Raw genomic sequence first — 19,029 nt, forward strand, 5'->3', positions numbered from 1 at the left:
TATATTGTTACTAAGATAAACAAGACATCTCAAAAGACAAATCATCCATGGAAACTACTCCAGAGGCAAAAGCAGAAAATAGTTTTATGCACTGCATCCCCTTTAATGATCCAGTTTCAGAACACTGTAAAAAAATATTTTCATGATTTATCGCAACATTTTTTCTTCTGTCAAATCAACTTAAATAATTAATGTGGTTCAGATGACATAATATTTTGAGTTTCTGTTGATTAAACTAATCGCCTTCTCTGTATTAACTCAAATATTTAATTTCAATGAACTCAAAATTTTAAGGCAACCAGGAAACTTACTTTTTTAAGCTAAACCAACCATTCTTGTTTATAGTGAAGTTAATATTGAAATTTAGATACTGATACTCTGAATGCCATTTTAACTAATTGGCTGGTGCATGTGCATCTATTAGACAATTAAATCATACTAACATTACTCAATAGTTCATCTTTATATTAGATGTATTTCTATGCATCTCGTTATATTTATTAATTTAAAGTGATCATATGCACACCACATCAGGGTCTTATGATGGAGAGGTTTATGTGGTTATGAAGTCTTTGAACAGTTTTGCTCGGGTCATTTCAGCCCACACATCAGAGCCCTGTACGATAGTCTTTCAAGTGTCCTTCTACGACGCCAAAGATGACAACAGCGAATCGATAACGAGGCAGAAATGAAAAGAAGCCGCCGGTCTGCCCCCGAGGCATGAAGATCTTCGAGCGACCCCTTTTTCTGAACTTTGGGCATTCCTTCGCAGGCTTTTTCAGCGTGAGAAAGCAAAGGCTCCAGCTGCTGCCTGATGAAGGTAAGAACGACGTAAGGACGCGTCGCTCCCACGGAACCGTTGTGTTGGATGTGATCGACATTCAATCGATCAAAAAAAATATTATAGGGTTCTTTAACGCACCTTAGGTTTGGATAAGAAACCTTGGCTGTATATGGGTAAAACGTTTTTGATAGAATTATTTATCTATATTATTATGGTTCAAGTGATTTTCTAAATAAAGAATAAAAAAGGTCTTTTTGTGGAACCATTTTGGTTATTATTGTAATTTTTTTTTAAAAAGGATTACGGAAATGAGCACTGTGATTGCTAAATAATTTTCTTAATTAAGCCGTATTAAACGATTACAAAACAGCTTTAACAAATTATTGAAAAATTATCAAATATTTTAGTAGGCTATTTTGAAGCAACAACTTAAATACACTTTGTGAATTTAGGTTGATTGGAATACTTTTTCCCAGTCATCTCAATGGCAAAAAAGTGTCCCAATCAACCTGAATTCACCCATATAGCTTCGGAGGTTGAGGGGGTGTGTATAGCGACTACATGCATCTTTATTTTATTTGCAAACAAAAAAAAAAGATGCTTATTGGGTTAATTTTTGTTTGATATATTTGTATCACCAGTAGATAACCGTCAGCGTGTAAAATTATAAACATGCATGTCATTTTTTAGGCTCCCAGGCCTATTAACGCTGTGACAGAGAGAGTGGGGTATTCCAACACAGGCTTGGGAATTCCCCCATGGCCGAGCGCATTAATTACTCGCTTAATGGGTGTATGACCCACAATGTAAAAAACGGATTAGGCGCGTGAAACCTTCGTCCGGTCTGCTTTGCTCGCGTGAGATGCAGATGGAAAACAGTCCGGTGCACGCGGATCTTTAAAGATCATTTGCATCCAAGCCAGCTGTTCACTTCATTTTTTAAACCTGACCGACACTGTTTAAGCACACACACTTTTCAACACAAGTTAGTATTTTAATTTACAGCAATGTTATAAAAATTACTAAATTTTACATGCTCGATTTATTGTCAGCGGATTATTAGCATCTCATCTGCAAATAGGCCTTCTCACTTTTGGATAAAAATAAGTCTAGACTGTCAAGACTACCTGTGCATTAGCTGTAGCCTACAGACCAAATACAATAATTCAAAATAGCCTACAATAACTATTTTAAACATTTCGTTCAATTCTGGTAGCCATATATATATATATATATATATATATATATATATATATATATATATATATATATATATATATATATATATATGCTAGTATAGCAGTAGTAGAAAAAAAGTACATTCATTTAAACATTTTTGGATTTCTTAATGTCACTCTATATTTCTGCTGCTCCATAGCATGAAGAAATAACGTAGTCTAATGACATTGACTCATTTATTGTCAGCTATTTAAATAAATAAACAAATAAAATATCTTGATTTGATTCATATTTAGCCATGACAGTTTTAGCGTTCATCGGGTTTAATTTGTTCGTTGAATTAACGTATTACCGTGTTTTAATGGCTAATTTGTTATCTAATTTAGCCTACCGTTTCGCATCACAAAGTTCACCCCTTACACACACTCTACGTGTTGGTTGTGCATACAAACACACCCACTGTGGCACGCATGCACACGCACGCGCTTATACACACAAACTCTCACTCACGCCCACGCGCTGACAGTCAAAGCTCGTGAGAGGGGGGAAATGCACCACTCTCTGCGTCTTTGTACGGAAAAAAGTTGCGGTCGTGGAGGCTCTGCAGAAAATATGAGTTACTAAAGCAACTTAGTTTAAGACACTCTGGGTTTAAGGTAACATATGCATGTTTTCGTGCTCTTTGAAAGAAGCCAGAAATATCCCTAATCGTTCTCATTGAGGAAAGAAGAGGTTACGTTCCTTTTGGACCTGGTAGCAACAGTTTATGTATCCGGACATCATCAAGGGCAAAGATAAACTTGTTCGGAGGTGTGGAATTTATCTTTTTTTAAAAAAAAGAAAATCAAGACTGGCACGGCTGCAAAGCGCCGCTTTTCAACAACCACTGGTAAGTGCACATGACACCCTATCTTGAATGTGAGACAATGCAAGTGAAGGAATTCGTTCCACCTCAGGGTTGCAAGCCATGGGTGAACTTCAGCTTTAGTGTAGTTAGATGGAGAGGCATGATAAGTGATGCTCTGGCAGCTCTCACCTTGACTTTGCAGTTGATGATAATAATATATCGTTAACACTGTGAGACAAAAGGCACACGGATAACTTTATAGTTACAGCGTGTAATTTACATTAACACATGTAGGCTATTATTGGTTTGCATAACCAGAAATAAATCATGCTAACGAAATTTGCTTTCAAAACCATATAGCAAACAACCTTTATATACTGTTTTTAAATGCTTTTTTAAAAAAAAAAAACTTTCCTAAAATGAATATTATTTTGTAATAACATTTACGATGTAATGGGTAACTAAACTAAGAATTTAAATTAAAAGATGAATATTACATTATTATTTACAACTTACATTTATGCAAATAAACCAGTTAATTTTTGAAGATAAGAAGCTCTTGTCCTGTGGTGAAATATTTCTGTAAACTAATACAGTGTTTTCATTTTGTTCAATTATGTAAATCAAGCATAGCTAAAAAAAAAATAATAATAATAATAATAATAAATAAAAATAAAAAAAAAATCACACACAAATTAAGCAACACTAAAGTAAATCACCTTCAAACTCAATAACAAAATCTCATTTTTTTTCTAGGCGCAAGATTCTAAGATTATATGGTCCTTTCCCTAATATTAACTGAAAACAATATCACCAATTTAAAACTAAAAATAAAGATCTTTTTTCCCAATTAATCACTGGAACAATTATTATTATTATTATTATCATCATCATTATTATTATCAACATCAGTAGTAGTAATTTGTTCTGTTTTTGTTATTGTGTAAACTAAGTTTTAAATAGACTAAAATAATAAAAAAGAAATACATTACAAAAATCTACACGTTTTCTATAGATATTTTCCTCTGTTGATGCGCTTCATTAACCACTTAATTTGCATTGCATTGATGCAGTTCAATTTATATTATCAATCTTATTCACTGTAACGTGTATCTTACCTTTTCCAGCTTGAAAATTGCCTCGCTATAGTACATATTTAACAGGACATAGTATGAAATTCAGGTATATATATATATATATATATATATATATATATATATATATATATATATATATAGTAGCCGAAATAAGTATCAAAACTGCCCTGAACACACTCGGAAGAACGAAAGAAACAACTTTACTTGGTCATTTCACAGACTACTTAGAAATGAATATGGTAAATAATTTGGACACATTTAGAAACACTTATTTTGTACTATAATCTCAAAATAGTATTTAGATGAATGACTTTCCCCTCACACGAATTGCATATTAGGCCTACTCGGCACACGTACAAAGAAACGCACACAAATTTAATTTCCAGAGTCTCAAGCCTTCGACTAAAGGCACAGATGCGACTGCGAGGCAGGTGATATAAGGGAGGGTAAAGTAAAGCGTTGCATTCGGTTCGGAGAGAGAAAAATGGAGAAGGAAAACGGTTAACAGCATGATTGCATGCAAATTTCAGACTGAAATTATCATAAGCAAACAGCTGAAGCCTGGGCTAATAAAGGCCCATCTGTGTTACTTCATATCGGGTTAGTATAGAGCTGCGATAATGAATTTTGTAATATCCAACCGACAGACATCTCAATCAGACACTAATCCTCTGATTTTACCGCGGAATCACTCAACTTCGTGCGCTCAAACTGCTCTCTTTCTCTCACCGACACAGGGTGCACTGTCTCTCCTCTTTGTGCGTTGTTTTGGAGACACGAGTCTTAATTAGGAGGGACTCGAGCAAGCGCTAAGGGATTTCAAAACAAATGATGAGGAATGTGCACATCCTATTACAGACAGGAACCATCCAATATATTACAATAAATATATCTGGTCAGATAGCTTTATCAAGTGATGGACATGTGTAAAAACTAAACGTATACTCAAACAGAAGTTGGCATACACACATGATTATTCCTGACATAATATAAACATTTTATATATATTTTTAAAATAAAATACAAAATTAACGTTTCCCTTTTTTTCACAGGTGCTCAAAGTACAATCTATCAAATGGACTCCCACTGCCGTAAACTTGCATCAACCTGTGCTCAATTAGGTAAGATGATCTTGGTGAATGACAAGCCGCCCTCCTTGTTAGGTCTCCAGAGAAGGTCTGGATTCATTAATAGCCTATATTTGGTTGGTTTAAACAAACACCTCAACATTGTCTGGCCTATAAAATATAGCAGGTCTATGTAAAAGTAAAACGTGAGTAAAACATCTTTGCTGGTGTTTGACGTATGACTAGCTATAGGGAAAGCGGTGGCCTACCATTAGACGTTTATAGTCAAAGATGGACATCTGGTGGTAGGACGGGTAAGTGAGAACATCTTCATGATTCCGCGTAGCAGTTCCTGACTGGGAATTTACCATTTTACAGCCAAAGTCTGTGTGATTTTAGAGGTTTATGGTCTCTAAAATACTTTGAATTTGTTCAAACAAAATACTGACGTGATTCTTCGAAATGATTGGTAATAAAATGTAGTTAGGTGGTCACGTAGGTTACGTTTTCAATGAATGATGTAAACGTAGCCTATATCTTTTACAAGATTTTAAATGAAAATATTTATAAATTGATATATAGGTTATACATTGATATTCAGTATGATAGACGCAGGTAGATTAAGCGAGCAAAATATCCAATGAACCATTTTTTCCCAGTAGGCCTACTTTATATTTTGCCGCACAATAACAGTTCTAACAGAAACGTTGACAGATAAAATTAAAGCTGTTGAGGGGAAAAACTGTAGGCCTACTGATACTCCATATAATCTGGCATCATCATTAAGTTAATTAAAGCAAACTGAGAACAAACCAAAAACGCTTATTTAGTCGCATTAGTCCGTTTACCATTTCTCATCGTCATTTAGGCTACTATTGGCTTTATGATAAGAGATGAAAGGAGAAAGTGCATTAAAATGCAAACAGCAAAGTAAAAGGGAAAAGACATTCGAGCGACTTGATTACCGACAATCTTGTCTCCTGCAGTAATGTATGCAGCGCTTGTTAGATAGACTCGGGGGAAAAGTAAATGTGTAATGAAAGCCTCCTCGTGAGGAGGAATATACTAATGGAAGAATCTAATGTCCTCTTAATCCTATGGAAAAGGCTTTGTCGTCTCCCTCATATTGACTGAATTGGTAATTAATGGCTCTGTGGTGCGCCATGGCCAATAATCCACAGCAGGCAGTGAGAGCGCTCTGAAGAATTTTGAGGGTCAAGAATAAATACAGAGCAACAATCTAGTCTATAGCTATCAGGAATCGAGCTCTGAAACTTTTGCCTATGGAATTTCGATACGCACAATTAAAATTTCTGTGCGTAAAACCTATCATTCATATTGTATTTTAGTCTATTTGAGGTACAGAATAATCATGGAATTATTGTAATGGTTTAGATAGTAGTAAAATTAATCTAGAAGAAATAAAAAGAGTGATTTACTTATTATTGGCCTAGACTTTTTTCTTTTCTTTTTTTTCCAAAATGGAAGCTAAGTGTGAGGCAACAGACCGAGACACGATCTTTAATAATGTGCAGTGTCTCGGCGCAAATGCATTGAACACGAGGTCATATAATCATACAAAAAAACCTGCACATATAAAATTTGTCGGTTCCAGTTTCATATATTATGCCATAAATTAATATCCAGTACCAATAGCGTGAGCTGAATCAGTCATAGATGGAGTTGGTCGAGTCATTTTCATAAGCACCTGACCTGACTGCCTTTTCACTCCTTTTTTTTTTTTTTTTCCTCCGTTTTTACCCTACTTGGTGTTTGACGTTTCACGTGATTTTACAGGGCAAGCACTGAAGCAAAAAGGCAGATTTAGGTGGTTTACTCATTTATTTTTTAATAATAATTAAGAAAGCTGCAGTCAACTGCTTTACTGAGATCGGGTTGGCCGCTTCTCTTGTTAGTTTCTATTTTTTATATTACCCATTTACTGTGATTTTTTCATTTGAATGACAACTAAAATATCATCAAAATTTTAAAAGAAATCCAACAAAGATTTTTTCTCTCGCTCATCAAAAACTTCTCCCCTGTGATAATATAATTTCATAATTTTAAATAAATTATTTGCGTAAAACAGCTTAGCGTAAAATGCAAGTGAGGGGAAAAAAAAAAAAAAAAAAAATATATATATATATATATATATATATATATATATATATATATATATATATATATATATATATATATATATATATATATAAAATTTAAAATGAACTAGGGCTAATAAATACATATTTTATTTTTAATAAAACAATGCAATTTGTTGTGATGAGTAAATTAACGCAGTGTTTTGAAGGACAACAAGGTGAAGAAGCTGGAAGTCATTAAAGATGGCCAATTAAAATTCTTAGGCAAATAGGCGTCTTATCAGATTAAATGTTGCCTACTCAGAAAGGCAAAGTGGGAGCTCTCTCCCGCGAAATAATCACGCGCACAAATATACCTCGCCAAAGTGCTTTTAGTCCCTAAATCAAATTATAAAACAATTTTAAGCAATAATTAACTTTTATATTTTTCTGATATTTCTATTTATTCCATAGGGATATAGAATTTATAATTTAATGCCATAACAGAGCTGAGATACAGTTTGTTACCAATGAATTTAACGAGGTCTTTGATACCCTGTTGCGAAGAATCGTTCAATTAACGTGTCAAAAGCGGAACTTTCATTCAGAAATTAGCATCTTTTAGAACGTCATTGTAAGAACCACGTTTTCTTATTTTGTTGTAATTTGCTAATGAGATTATTTTAATTTGACAGACTTTAGTTAAAACGCTAATAAGACGCTGAGTTCTGATAAAACCTGCTAAGAACAACGCGTTTTGAGCGCCAGGTGTGCAATAAGAAATTTTAGGCACTCTTTGCCTTCTCTGAAGCCACTATGAATGCAGTCTCTCTTTATTTTCATGCTGTTAGAGGGGGAAAAGCATTTCAAACTGCACAGGATGCATTTTCTCATTTCTTAAGGCTGTTTCTTAGTGAGTTGGCCATAAAAGCTGTCATGTATAGAGTCTAATGGTCCGTCAGATTGTGGGCGGAGTTTTTGGTGACGTCAGGACGCATAGAGCAGCTCGGTTGGACGGATAGAGGGACAGCTGAAATGAAGAGCGAGCGCTGTGATGTGCAAGAGAGTGTGTGTGTATGCAAGTGGATATAATATCACATACCTGTCCCTGTCACTCTGGCTCTCCTTGTTGCTCTCGGCTGAAACCGAGATCTTTTTACCCAGTCGAAAAGAAAAAAAAAAAAAACTTTAACTTTCTTTAGCACTGGGTTTATTTTATTAAGTTTAAAGTCGTCTGTGGAGTGTCGCTTTGAGTGGTTTAATTGGGAAAGGAGCACTGACAACGCTTGCCGATACTTCACTGCTGGACACATTCAATTTTTTTTTTTATTATTATTTATTTATTTTTTATATATATTTGTGATCTTCGCTGAGGAAGTTATAGCTGTTTGCGAACCCTCCGTAAATCGCTTGTATTATCCATGACCTCTATGAAGGATCCGTTGAGTTTGGACCACCATCACCACCACAATCAGCACATTACCGGGAGTAAACACGCGCCGCTTACGATGGCCTCTAGTCTGCAACCGCTTCAGCGGTCTGTGGACTCGAAACATAGGCTGGAGGTTCACACGGTTTCAGACACCTCCAGTCCAGAGTCCGTAGGTAAGCCCTGGTCCTCCGGAGAGATGTTTAACTGGAGTGTTTTCGGTTTTGGTGTCAGTTATCATGAGGTGTACTGCCTCTGAAAAAGAACTGTTTAAAACTTCTCTCAGTGTGAAAACAGAGCCGGTTAGAGAGGCATGCAAATACACAAGACATCGAACTGGCAGTTAGTTGATTATAGGTCTATTGAAATAGGCTACATAAGTCATGCCCTTTGACAAGACTTTATTTACTTAAATTGTTTGTGGAAAAGGTGGGCTTCTCACAAATGTTTGCACTGTGGCTATTGCATTTTGTTTAGAATAACGCAAACATTCCCCAACTGTAATATAGGCTAGCCTTTTTTAGTATAAGGAAAAAACATATTGCGTTCGTTGTGGTTAAAATATTGTCTAAACCTTGGTTTAAGCGCATTTGCATTTGAGCCACTTTTACCGGTACTGTTGGCTTTGCCAGAAATGTTAAACATTAGCGGTTCATATGAAAATTAGTTAAGGAACATCGTTAATTAAATTTAGCACGCTATGTTGTTACCAGGGAACCTACTTGATATGTTACTATGATGTCAAATATTTTCAATTCAATAAAACGGAATTAGAGATTTGTCTCCCTCACGCAGACTTCTCCAATGTGTCATAAAGCCTGAAGCTTGTTCCTCTTGGATTAAATAACTATTTAAAAATACTGTATCACTTTAAATTGCAGAGAAAGAGAAGGGACAGAGTAAAAACGAAGATTCGACTGATGACCCATCGAAAAAGAAGAGACAGAGGCGGCAACGAACGCATTTTACTAGCCAACAGCTCCAGGAACTGGAAGCCACTTTTCAGCGGAATCGCTATCCGGACATGTCCACTAGAGAGGAGATCGCCGTTTGGACAAATTTAACAGAGGCCAGAGTCAGAGTAAGTTTGATACACGACATTGATAAAACATGTTATAGCCATAAAAATTGAAGACTTGATTTTTGGAAACAAATTCACGATTCAAATTCACTAGGCTTTTAAATAGCCTACTGAATAAAATAATTTGTAGCGTACAAGCTTATTAAAGGCCTACTTAGCATAAAAAATAATTTTAAATCTTAAAATAATAATTAGCCTATAATTATAGCCTACTTTGTGCTGTAGGCTACCTTACTGGAATTGTTATTAGGGTTATACATGTTTGCCTGTTTAAACTATTTTGTTCATAAAGGCCTATTTTATATTTAATTACAGGCGCTAAATGTTGCTAAAATTGTGACGTTAATTTAGTTTACATGCTAAATATGACTTTATTTAATCATTTAAATAAATCTGACACTGTTTGGTGAGAGGATAATTATGGGTGAGCCAAAGTGTTTGCAAGTCAACACAAGTGACGCCCTAACGATGACCTTAATGGAGTCACACAGTCGCTTTTTAAGAGGTGTAAAGCTTGTATTTTGTGATTGTCATTCTCGTGTAGTATAACTTAAGGTTAGTGTGTCTCCGCCTGCTTAGGGAGAATACACATTTGAAGCGTCGGGTGGCCCATTGACTGCTATAAGTTTGGATGTGTATTGGGATTCCCGGGATCAGACAAGATTCCGGGTGACTGATAAAAAGCACTTAATTAGGTAACCAAACTGAGTTTGACACCACCACCCGTATATTTTAGCCTATCTACCAAAAACAAACCAGCAGTGGCTAATTCATGTTGTTCTAATGCACAGGGTGACAGCAGTTCTGAAAACTTAGCCTATAGGCTAATCGCCGCTTTCATTGTTCTCATTGTTTTAAATAAGAATTATGTAGGCTAATTATAGATCTATACAAATTATTTTGTACATTTGTTGCAGGTGTGGTTCAAGAATCGACGGGCAAAATGGAGAAAAAGGGAGAGGAACCAACAAGCAGAGCTGTGTAAAAACGGTTTCGGCCCACAATTCAACGGACTTATGCAGCCCTACGATGACATGTATCCCAGCTATACGTACAACAACTGGGCTGCAAAGGGGCTCACGTCGGCCTCTCTGTCTACCAAAAGCTTTCCCTTTTTCAATTCCATGAACGTCAATCCGCTGTCGTCTCAGACCATGTTCTCCCCACCTAACTCCATCTCTTCAATGAGCATGTCCTCCAGTATGGTTCCGTCTGCTGTCACCGGGGTACCCGGATCAAGTTTAAACAGCCTCAATAACTTGAATAACCTCAGCAACCCTTCTCTAAATTCGGGGGTTCCCACGCCGGCGTGCCCTTACGCCCCACCAACACCTCCGTATGTTTATCGGGACACTTGTAACTCCAGTCTTGCCAGTCTGAGACTGAAAGCCAAGCAGCACTCGAGTTTTGGATACGCGAGCGTGCAGAACCCGGGCTCCAATCTCAGCGCCTGCCAGTACGCAGTGGATAGACCGGTGTAAGAGTCGATTGTAGAGTTTACAATCCCGAATCCCAGAAACGAGAGACTACACTTTTTGTTTCAAGGGCACTAGAAGAATAAACCACTGAAACGCGTCCAGTTCTGTGATGGAATGTCAAGCGGGAACGGAAGGCTAACGCGCCATTTCTAATAAGATTTGTTCTCTACACTAGCAAGTGCACGCTAGCCAGTGAAGAGTTTAGGACTCCAGAATATTTAAAGAAAAAAAATCTCATTTATTTTGACGTTTCAATTTTTGGACAGTAATTGACTGAACGGTTGTATATAGGCCATACATATATCTTAATATCATCTCCAATTTGTAGAGCCGAAAGCTGTAACTCTTAAGCATTTTCGAGAATTCAGTTTAACACAGCATGTGGAAAACGTACAGGAATCATGTCTTGCTTGCGATCAAGGGAATGTACATACTAAACGCACCAGTCGTGTGTGTGATATTATAAATTTATTATTAAATGTCTGTGTGAATATAGATCTAGAATAGCAACCCTGGGTAATAATACGCAAATGTTTCTGCGAAATGAACTTGGTTTTTGCTCTGTGTATAATATTTGGTACGGAATTTTTTGTTTCGTTTTTCAACATCCCAAAAATAAACTATTGTGTTTTATTTAATGGAAGTAAATATATTGTTCTAAAACATTTCAAAACGTTTTCTTCACAATTATTGCATTCGCCTGCTTGTATGTAGCACACATTGTTGCTTTGTGGCATTTCTAAGGTTTATAGATAGAGAGAGGGAAGGAAAACGTATCTAATACACATCAGCGTGACATGAGAAGTCCGGTGAAGAGGGCGAGATGTCCCGAGCAGATTAGGAGTCGAATATACAAGACTGACTAGAGGCTGGGCCTCCAGTGATCACCGACGCTTGAAATAACATTGCTATAAGATCGGGACAGACTGGACCACACATCACTGAACCATCTGCCGGTTGAACTCCTTTAAAAAAAAAAATGAAGTGATAGGTCATGACGGTCCAGTATTAAGCTCATCAGCATCTCATATGAATAATGAATGACTTATTATAATTATAGTGTCATCCTACTGGGCAAACAAAACATTTTTATCAGACTCACAGTAGGCGCATATAATTAAAAGTAATCGCGACATCGAGTGTCATTTTGCAAACAAAGAAAGCTCACAGCATCAAATTACTGTATAAAAACACTACACAATAAATAAAGAGTGGAAAGAGGATTATAAGGGAAATGTCTTGTGCTCATTATACAATGTAAGTTAACTGCTATCTCGCGTGGATATTAAATTCTAATTTAATGAGCAATTCTCTTTCTCGGGAATATTTACATTGTCACTATTGTTAGGCATTGTCTGTTGTCCATCATTAGCTGCACTGAAGCATGTAGCGGATAAAAGACCTCTATAGCACAGTCAATCTCATTTATAGAAGAGCAATCAAAACAAAGAGAGGTATTCTACAGAGACAGGCGTGTGTGTGTGTGTGTGAGTGTGTTTCTGTCCATGAAATTCATGTCACAGCGCGTACAGATCAGAATTTGTGAACATTTACTTTGGGTACAGCGTGGTTGGAACAACACGAGCGTGCTGTTTAACATGAATGCTCTCATATAGTGGTGATTAATGAGGCAGACAGAACAAGGGTGGAGGGAATTGTAAAATTGAATGCTACTATTACAGTTATTCAAAATAAGTATTTCTGCTGAATGAAAAGTAAAACGCCTAGTTTGAGAGCGTCTACATTAAAACAACTAACGTTTGTCTAAAATCCACAGAACATAAATCAGGTGTACACATTCCTGATTCTCTTAGTGAAGAGCTCTCAATCTAACCAGGCCTAAATTATTCATTCCTAGCAACATGACGGTCTGGGGTCCCAATACACATCTCAATAAACACTGTGAGCGGGGGGCCCACGGGAGCAATACAGAGCAGATCCAGAGAGGAACCCTTCAGTCGGCCTAAACACAGCCAGGAAAGCTGTTCCCTCTGTTCTCTACAAGACTGCATGAAGGTAAGGCATTTTAATGCGCATTATCAGCAGAAAACTAAAAACATGTCCTTGCATGACGAAGAGAAGCGCCAAAAGTTTGATTACTACTCGAGTTTTCTAATAGGCTTCCCTGCACAGTGTTGTCTTGCCGTGTTCTTGGTTGTTTTACGCGCCGACAGAAATAAAAGCTACTTTAGTAGTATCTTTTGGGAAAATGTTGTGAAAATGTTTAGTTAAATATTCCCTGACGCGGAATATTTCTTCTATTGCGGCTTGAATTCAATGGTTTCTGAAATGTCCATGCAACAATTAGGCTATGTTAATTTGTTAAATTCCTTTGTAATAATGCATGTTGTAGCTGACAAGTATACGCTACGTTTGAATGTAAAGTAATTTAATATCAATTACTATTTTTCTATTTCCAAAATTAATGTTACCCTTAATGTGTCTGGTCTTTTCGAAAGTAGCCTATTAAAAATATTTATATAGCGGAACTAAATATAGTTATTTGGGTATTGCAGCCTTCCTCAGCGGCTGCAATACCCAAATATCCTCCCCGATAGTCTTATACTGTATGACTACTGTAATAAATAACACTGGTATCACTATAGGCTATCACTTATGATTTCCATAATAATAGGGGATTTTGGAATTCAAACTGTGCAGTGGTCTCTTATTGGGTTTTTTGTTACAGCTTTTACACACACACAAAAAAACATATTTCATATTGAGTTTGCAATAATTTTGGGAAACCATATTTAAAATTTTGCAGTAGGCCTTTTTCATTTTGATGAAATACTAACATATGCACCATAAAACCAAAACTATTTTAACTGCCGTCACAAATCTCGTTAAATCCCTCTGAAATCCAGCAAGGTGTAATAATTCTGAAATAGTCAAATACTCACAACTGAACTAACAGCCAAGTATATAGGCCTATGGTTACGTTATTGTCTACCAGTAATGAGTGTGAATGGACTGATCTACTGAAAAGTTTGATAAAATTGGATATAGCGTTAAAATATTAAGTCATACGTGAAATCTGTTTAGTAAAATTACAAATAGCCTACTATATTAGGTTGTGGAGGACAGGCCAAATATATTTTTGCACATTTTCCAAATGCCTTGCCCATAGATTACTGCTCAACAAGTCCGTTTTATTAGATTTGTTGACATCGTCGCTGCATGAGTATAGTCTATATAGGCCCTAATGATGAACTGAATGGTCATGTTGTTACCACTTCACCTCAGCAAAAATCACAGATTGTCCAATCAGATGTGAGCGATTTAAGCGCAAGGTCGGGGTGGGATGACCTCACACATTCTCGCGCTTACCTAGTTCTCCAATGAAAAAAACAACAATGACTGACCTGAAACACATTCAGAATTTAAAAGAATGCGACAATTTTCATATTTCCAAATTACTCAATAAAATATTTCCTTTTTTCCCCAACAGTAGCCTACCACTTTTGGTAACGTCCCATCACGTCAATCATCACAAATTGTCCGTATTTCTGTAGAATAACTATATTAGACAGGCAAATTTATCAGCTGACATTTGGCTATTTTGAGATGATTATTGGCACTGTCCAAAAACAGGTGTCCACATGGCTAATTAACGTAAAGGTTATGTATCAGTTCCAAAATCCACTGACAGTCATGTCATTTGATGAACTTTCCATTTACTTTTTTAAATCACTACAGTACAACATAAGAGTTAATTCTCTTTCAGATGTACATCTTATTTACAGTCAAATAAACTGCATTATAGGCTTGTGATTGCATTCATTGGCTATTAACCATATTGGGCAACTACAAATATATAACTATCTCTTTTGCACAACAATTACTAAGTTATTTAGGGTTAGGGTTACTGTATGCCTCATTCAATAGGTTCTGAAATGCAACTCTCTTGTGCTCTTGGTACCAGCTTGTGCTGACCCAAAATGACTCTGTAGATCCTCCAGTCACTATATGTGCAGACCCACTGACTGAGTTGAAGGTTTTCTAAAGAGTGAGCAAACATTGGATAGGGTGAGCTTGAATTGTTGGAGAGAATGTATGTGAGGATTATGGGTGTGGAAGTGTGTATGGAAAACCTCACGTGTCATTGCCTTTAGTTAAAGGGCTAGTTCACTCAAAAATGAACATTTTGTCATCATTTACTCTTGGTCCAATCTGTGACTTTTTTTCTTCTGTGGTACAGAGAAGAACATATTTTGAAGAATGTTTCAACTGTTTTTGTCTGTACAATGAAAGGGGTCCTAAAGAACCACGCTTACTTTCACTGTATGGGGAAAAAAGAGAGAAAAGATATATTTTTAAAAAATAAATAAAATCTTCCTTCCTTCCTTTGATAAATAATCCCCTACAGGTTTGGAACAACATGAGGGTAAATAAATGACAGAATTTTCATTTTTGGGTGAACTATCCCTTTAAGTCCAGACTATTATATGGGGAAAAAAAAAACAAAAAAAAAAACTCATGATTATATGCTTACTATAAGGCAACTATGTGTCTGTGTCTGTACCTGCATCTGTAAATGTGCCTCTTCTCTCTTTGTGTGCGTATCTTTATTCTTTTTGCTGGCATATTACTAACATGCATGTCTACCCTTTCATCCAAAGTTTCGTTGGTCAAAGTGTGTGTCTACCTCTCTTAGGATGTGCCAGAGCTTGTGTGTATCCGTGTATATATCCTATCCCTTGTCATGCTTGAGTGTTGGTTTTTTGTGTATTCGGGTGTGTGTCTGACACGGCCCTGCCTTTGATGAGCTGAGTATGACGCCGGGACGGCTTCTCTGGCCGCAGGCGTGTGCTAGTGTGGGAGCATGTGAACGATCAGACATGGAGTAAACGTCCATGACTCAGACACTTCCTGCTTTCTCAACTTATATTAAAAAGAAACATTGCAAATGTTTTGACTTTAAAATGAGGAATTCCACACAGTGAGTACCATGAAATCACAGATGCACGGATGTGTGCGGAATTAACAAAGATAGTATCAGTGAAGAGGCCGTGCCTACTGCAACTTTTCTCTATTGTTTTGCAGTGGAAAGAGAGTGACGGAGGACTGGTGATGTAATGCAACACTTAAATAAAGCCTATAAGCTGTCCAGACTGCAAGAAGCTTTAATTTTGGATACAGAGTATTTTCCCAAAATAACAGCCGTGATTCTGTTCTAATAATATTGTAAGGACATAATGCATGTTGATAGAATGCACAAGTACTTACGAGTTTAAAAATAATGTATATATAGAGAGAGAGTATATAAAGTTCAATCATTAATAACTCAGGAATCTTTAAACAGAAAAAAAGTGGAACAAAAAGATATGGAAATATAAGACTGAAAAAAAAAAAGCTTAATAACCAAATACCTATTGGCCGTTCTCTCATAAACAATTCAAAAGAAATTACAGTCATACACTGTAAAAAATATTCTCATGATTTGTTATCAACATTGTTTCTTTTGTCAAATCAACTTAGATAATTAATGTGGTTCAGATAACATCATATTTTGAGTTTCTGTTGATTAAATCAATCGCCTTCATTGTATTAACTCAAATTTTTAATTTCAGTGAACTCAAAATTTTAAGGCAACCAGGAAACTTACTTTAAGTTAAACCAACTATTCTTTTTTACAGTGTAGTTAGGAAGAACACACCCTAAAACAAACTAGAGTTCTTCATAGGCCCAAAATATGCACTCTTCTCTATTGTGCTGTCAATTCTGCATTTGCCGTGCAAACTTTTGAAAAGCAGCTGCATACACACACACACACACACACACAAAAGTTGTAATGTATAAGAGTTGCAACCGGTGTTGATTTGTGAGTCTGCAGTGCCTAAAGAATTAAGGGAAAGGTAAGAAGAGAATGAATGACAGCATTGTGAAGCTCAGTCTTCACAGTAACAAGAAACTCCAGCTCTCTCAACCTCATCACCTTTCACAAATATGACATCAACAAATACTTAAGCCTTAATACATCAAATGTGAAAAGGACAAGAGCATTAAGCCTCAAGCAAGTCAGCCATATCAACACTGTTACTACTCACTTGCTATAGTATAGGGCTAAAAAATGTCGACTGCATGAGAAAATATTCAAAATGTCACTTATTATAAGCAAATCTGATGCAGGATGTTTTGCAACCCTGGAAGTTGTACGTTAATACAAAACCGCCTTCATCTGACGTTTTAATTTTTCATAAGGGGGGAGACATGTTTGAACCCGCAGGCGGCCTAATAAACCAGTCAAAGCAATCTGCTGTGATTCTTTTTCAAACATCCTCCTCATTACGTGCCACAGTTTGTGCTCTAAAATCCTGCTAATCTCAGTGGAAAGATGACGTGAGCTGATCGACATTAATGGATCAGTAGATGCAGAAGTGCAAGACACACACAGGGCAGAGTTTAGGAGGGAGGAATTTTGCATCCTTCCATCAGCTCTGCCTCATTGCGTCTCTGTGATGGCTTGATTAGCTCCAGTATAAAGCTTGCCAAATGACTTTCCAACTTCTCACTACAGCAGGTGCAGTTTTCCCTTTGAGATGACATACAGCAGGCCACTGTGACCTGCTGTGATTTCATAACGAATTTTGATGGGCAATCTACATAGAGAAGAAATAATATAGCTTTCAATTCCAGTCTGATGTTATAAAAGAATGTGAATGTAATGGGGTAACTAATTTAACTATGATAAAGAGTATGGTTGCCTTTTCTAAAAATACCATTTATCAACATTTTTAGCAGATGGGAAATTCATTTGTAAACAAAATGTACTGTACTCACAAAAACATCATCAACTGCCCTGCAGTATTCAAAACTCCACCAAACACACCTAACCAAACCCTAAATGCCCTGAAGCACAATTTCAAACGTTTGTAAAAGTGTAATGCACCTCGCGTCCAACAGGGGGCAGTACAACTAATCAAGTTAAGAGTAGAGTGTATTTCACTATTGTCCTACACATCGATGCTCATTTGTTACACAAGGACATTAAAAGCACAATTTGTTCAAGCTGTCACAACTTGATTAGCAAACTAGAGTTGTTTTAAGTAAATTAAATGGTAATCATTGGTAATATTTTTTTTTTTAATTAATAGATGTATCAACATCTATATATAATGCAGAAGATTAGTAATTTAGATGCTTTAGTCATTTTAAAGTGTTTTAAGAAAAAAATTGATAAAATAAATGTACAAACAGAAATTGCTGATAATTCACAATAGAACGGTTGTTTCAGTGTGTCACCACCAGATGGCGCAGTAAGTAAGAGGAAGAAGACAAAGTTTTTTTTTTTTTTTTTGGTTGTTTGTTTGTTTGTTTGATTGATTGATTTTTGCCAACCAAGAGTTAAATAACAATAATTTCTTAATTAAGTTCCAACATCTATGATATAACACAACAAACATTTCAAATAAATAAATGTAGAAATGTGTACTCATCCATTTATTTATTCAAACTGTGCAATGCTGTGAATATAAATCTTTCACTTTATGTTACAGGTTAATTTAAAGGTTTCAGGTTCACATCCACACAGATGATTTGTGAACTAAAATCGCCGAATTACTATGCTTTACACTTATCTCCAGATTGCACATTGAATCTCTTAAATGATTGTACTATAATTTCATATCTCTGCCATTACTGTAGTAAATTCACCTGTTAAGTGACAAGTAACCATTAATCTTTAAAGAACAACTTGAATAACACATACAACATCGTAACAGCTTTGGCTCAATATCAAACAAGGTCTTATTTTAACAACCTACAGGATCTGGCATGTTTGATCCACGGATGACAAATAAGGATTGGACGCATCTGTTAAACCAGTTTTTAAGGAAAAACAAAAAGCTCTACAGTCATTATGCAATATGATCTGGCTCCATGTATGGATGGTATACTAAAAAAATGAACTGAGCAATTTAACATTTAACATATTGGCATGAGTGTTCTACTTTCATAACTGAAATCACTTTCTGTTTACATTATTGA

The 19,029-nt window shown here is 36.1% G+C and overlaps 1 protein-coding gene across 2 annotated transcripts; it reads left to right on the plus strand.

Annotated features, from left to right (window-relative positions):
- Nucleotides 1-2,490: 2,490 nt before the first annotated feature.
- Nucleotides 2,491-11,713, plus strand: pitx2 (paired-like homeodomain 2). Of its 2 annotated transcripts, XM_048177039.1 has the most exons (4): nt 2,491-2,852; nt 4,960-5,028; nt 9,363-9,562; nt 10,480-11,713. In XM_048177039.1, the coding sequence occupies exons 2-4, from the start codon at nt 4,983-4,985 to the stop codon at nt 11,041-11,043; spliced, it is 810 nt and encodes a 269-aa protein (XP_048032996.1). In that variant the 5' UTR covers nt 2,491-2,852; nt 4,960-4,982; the 3' UTR covers nt 11,044-11,713. The 2 variants fall into 2 exon arrangements, with proteins under 2 accessions (XP_048032996.1, XP_048032995.1); XM_048177038.1 differs by lacking the exons at nt 2,491-2,852; nt 4,960-5,028 and adding an exon at nt 7,826-8,657.
- The last annotated feature ends 7,316 nt before the right edge of the window (nt 11,714-19,029 follow it).

The sequence above is a fragment of the Megalobrama amblycephala genome, linkage group LG23 (assembly GCF_018812025.1).
Source record: "Megalobrama amblycephala isolate DHTTF-2021 linkage group LG23, ASM1881202v1, whole genome shotgun sequence".
Taxonomy (NCBI): Eukaryota; Metazoa; Chordata; class Actinopteri; order Cypriniformes; family Xenocyprididae; genus Megalobrama; species Megalobrama amblycephala.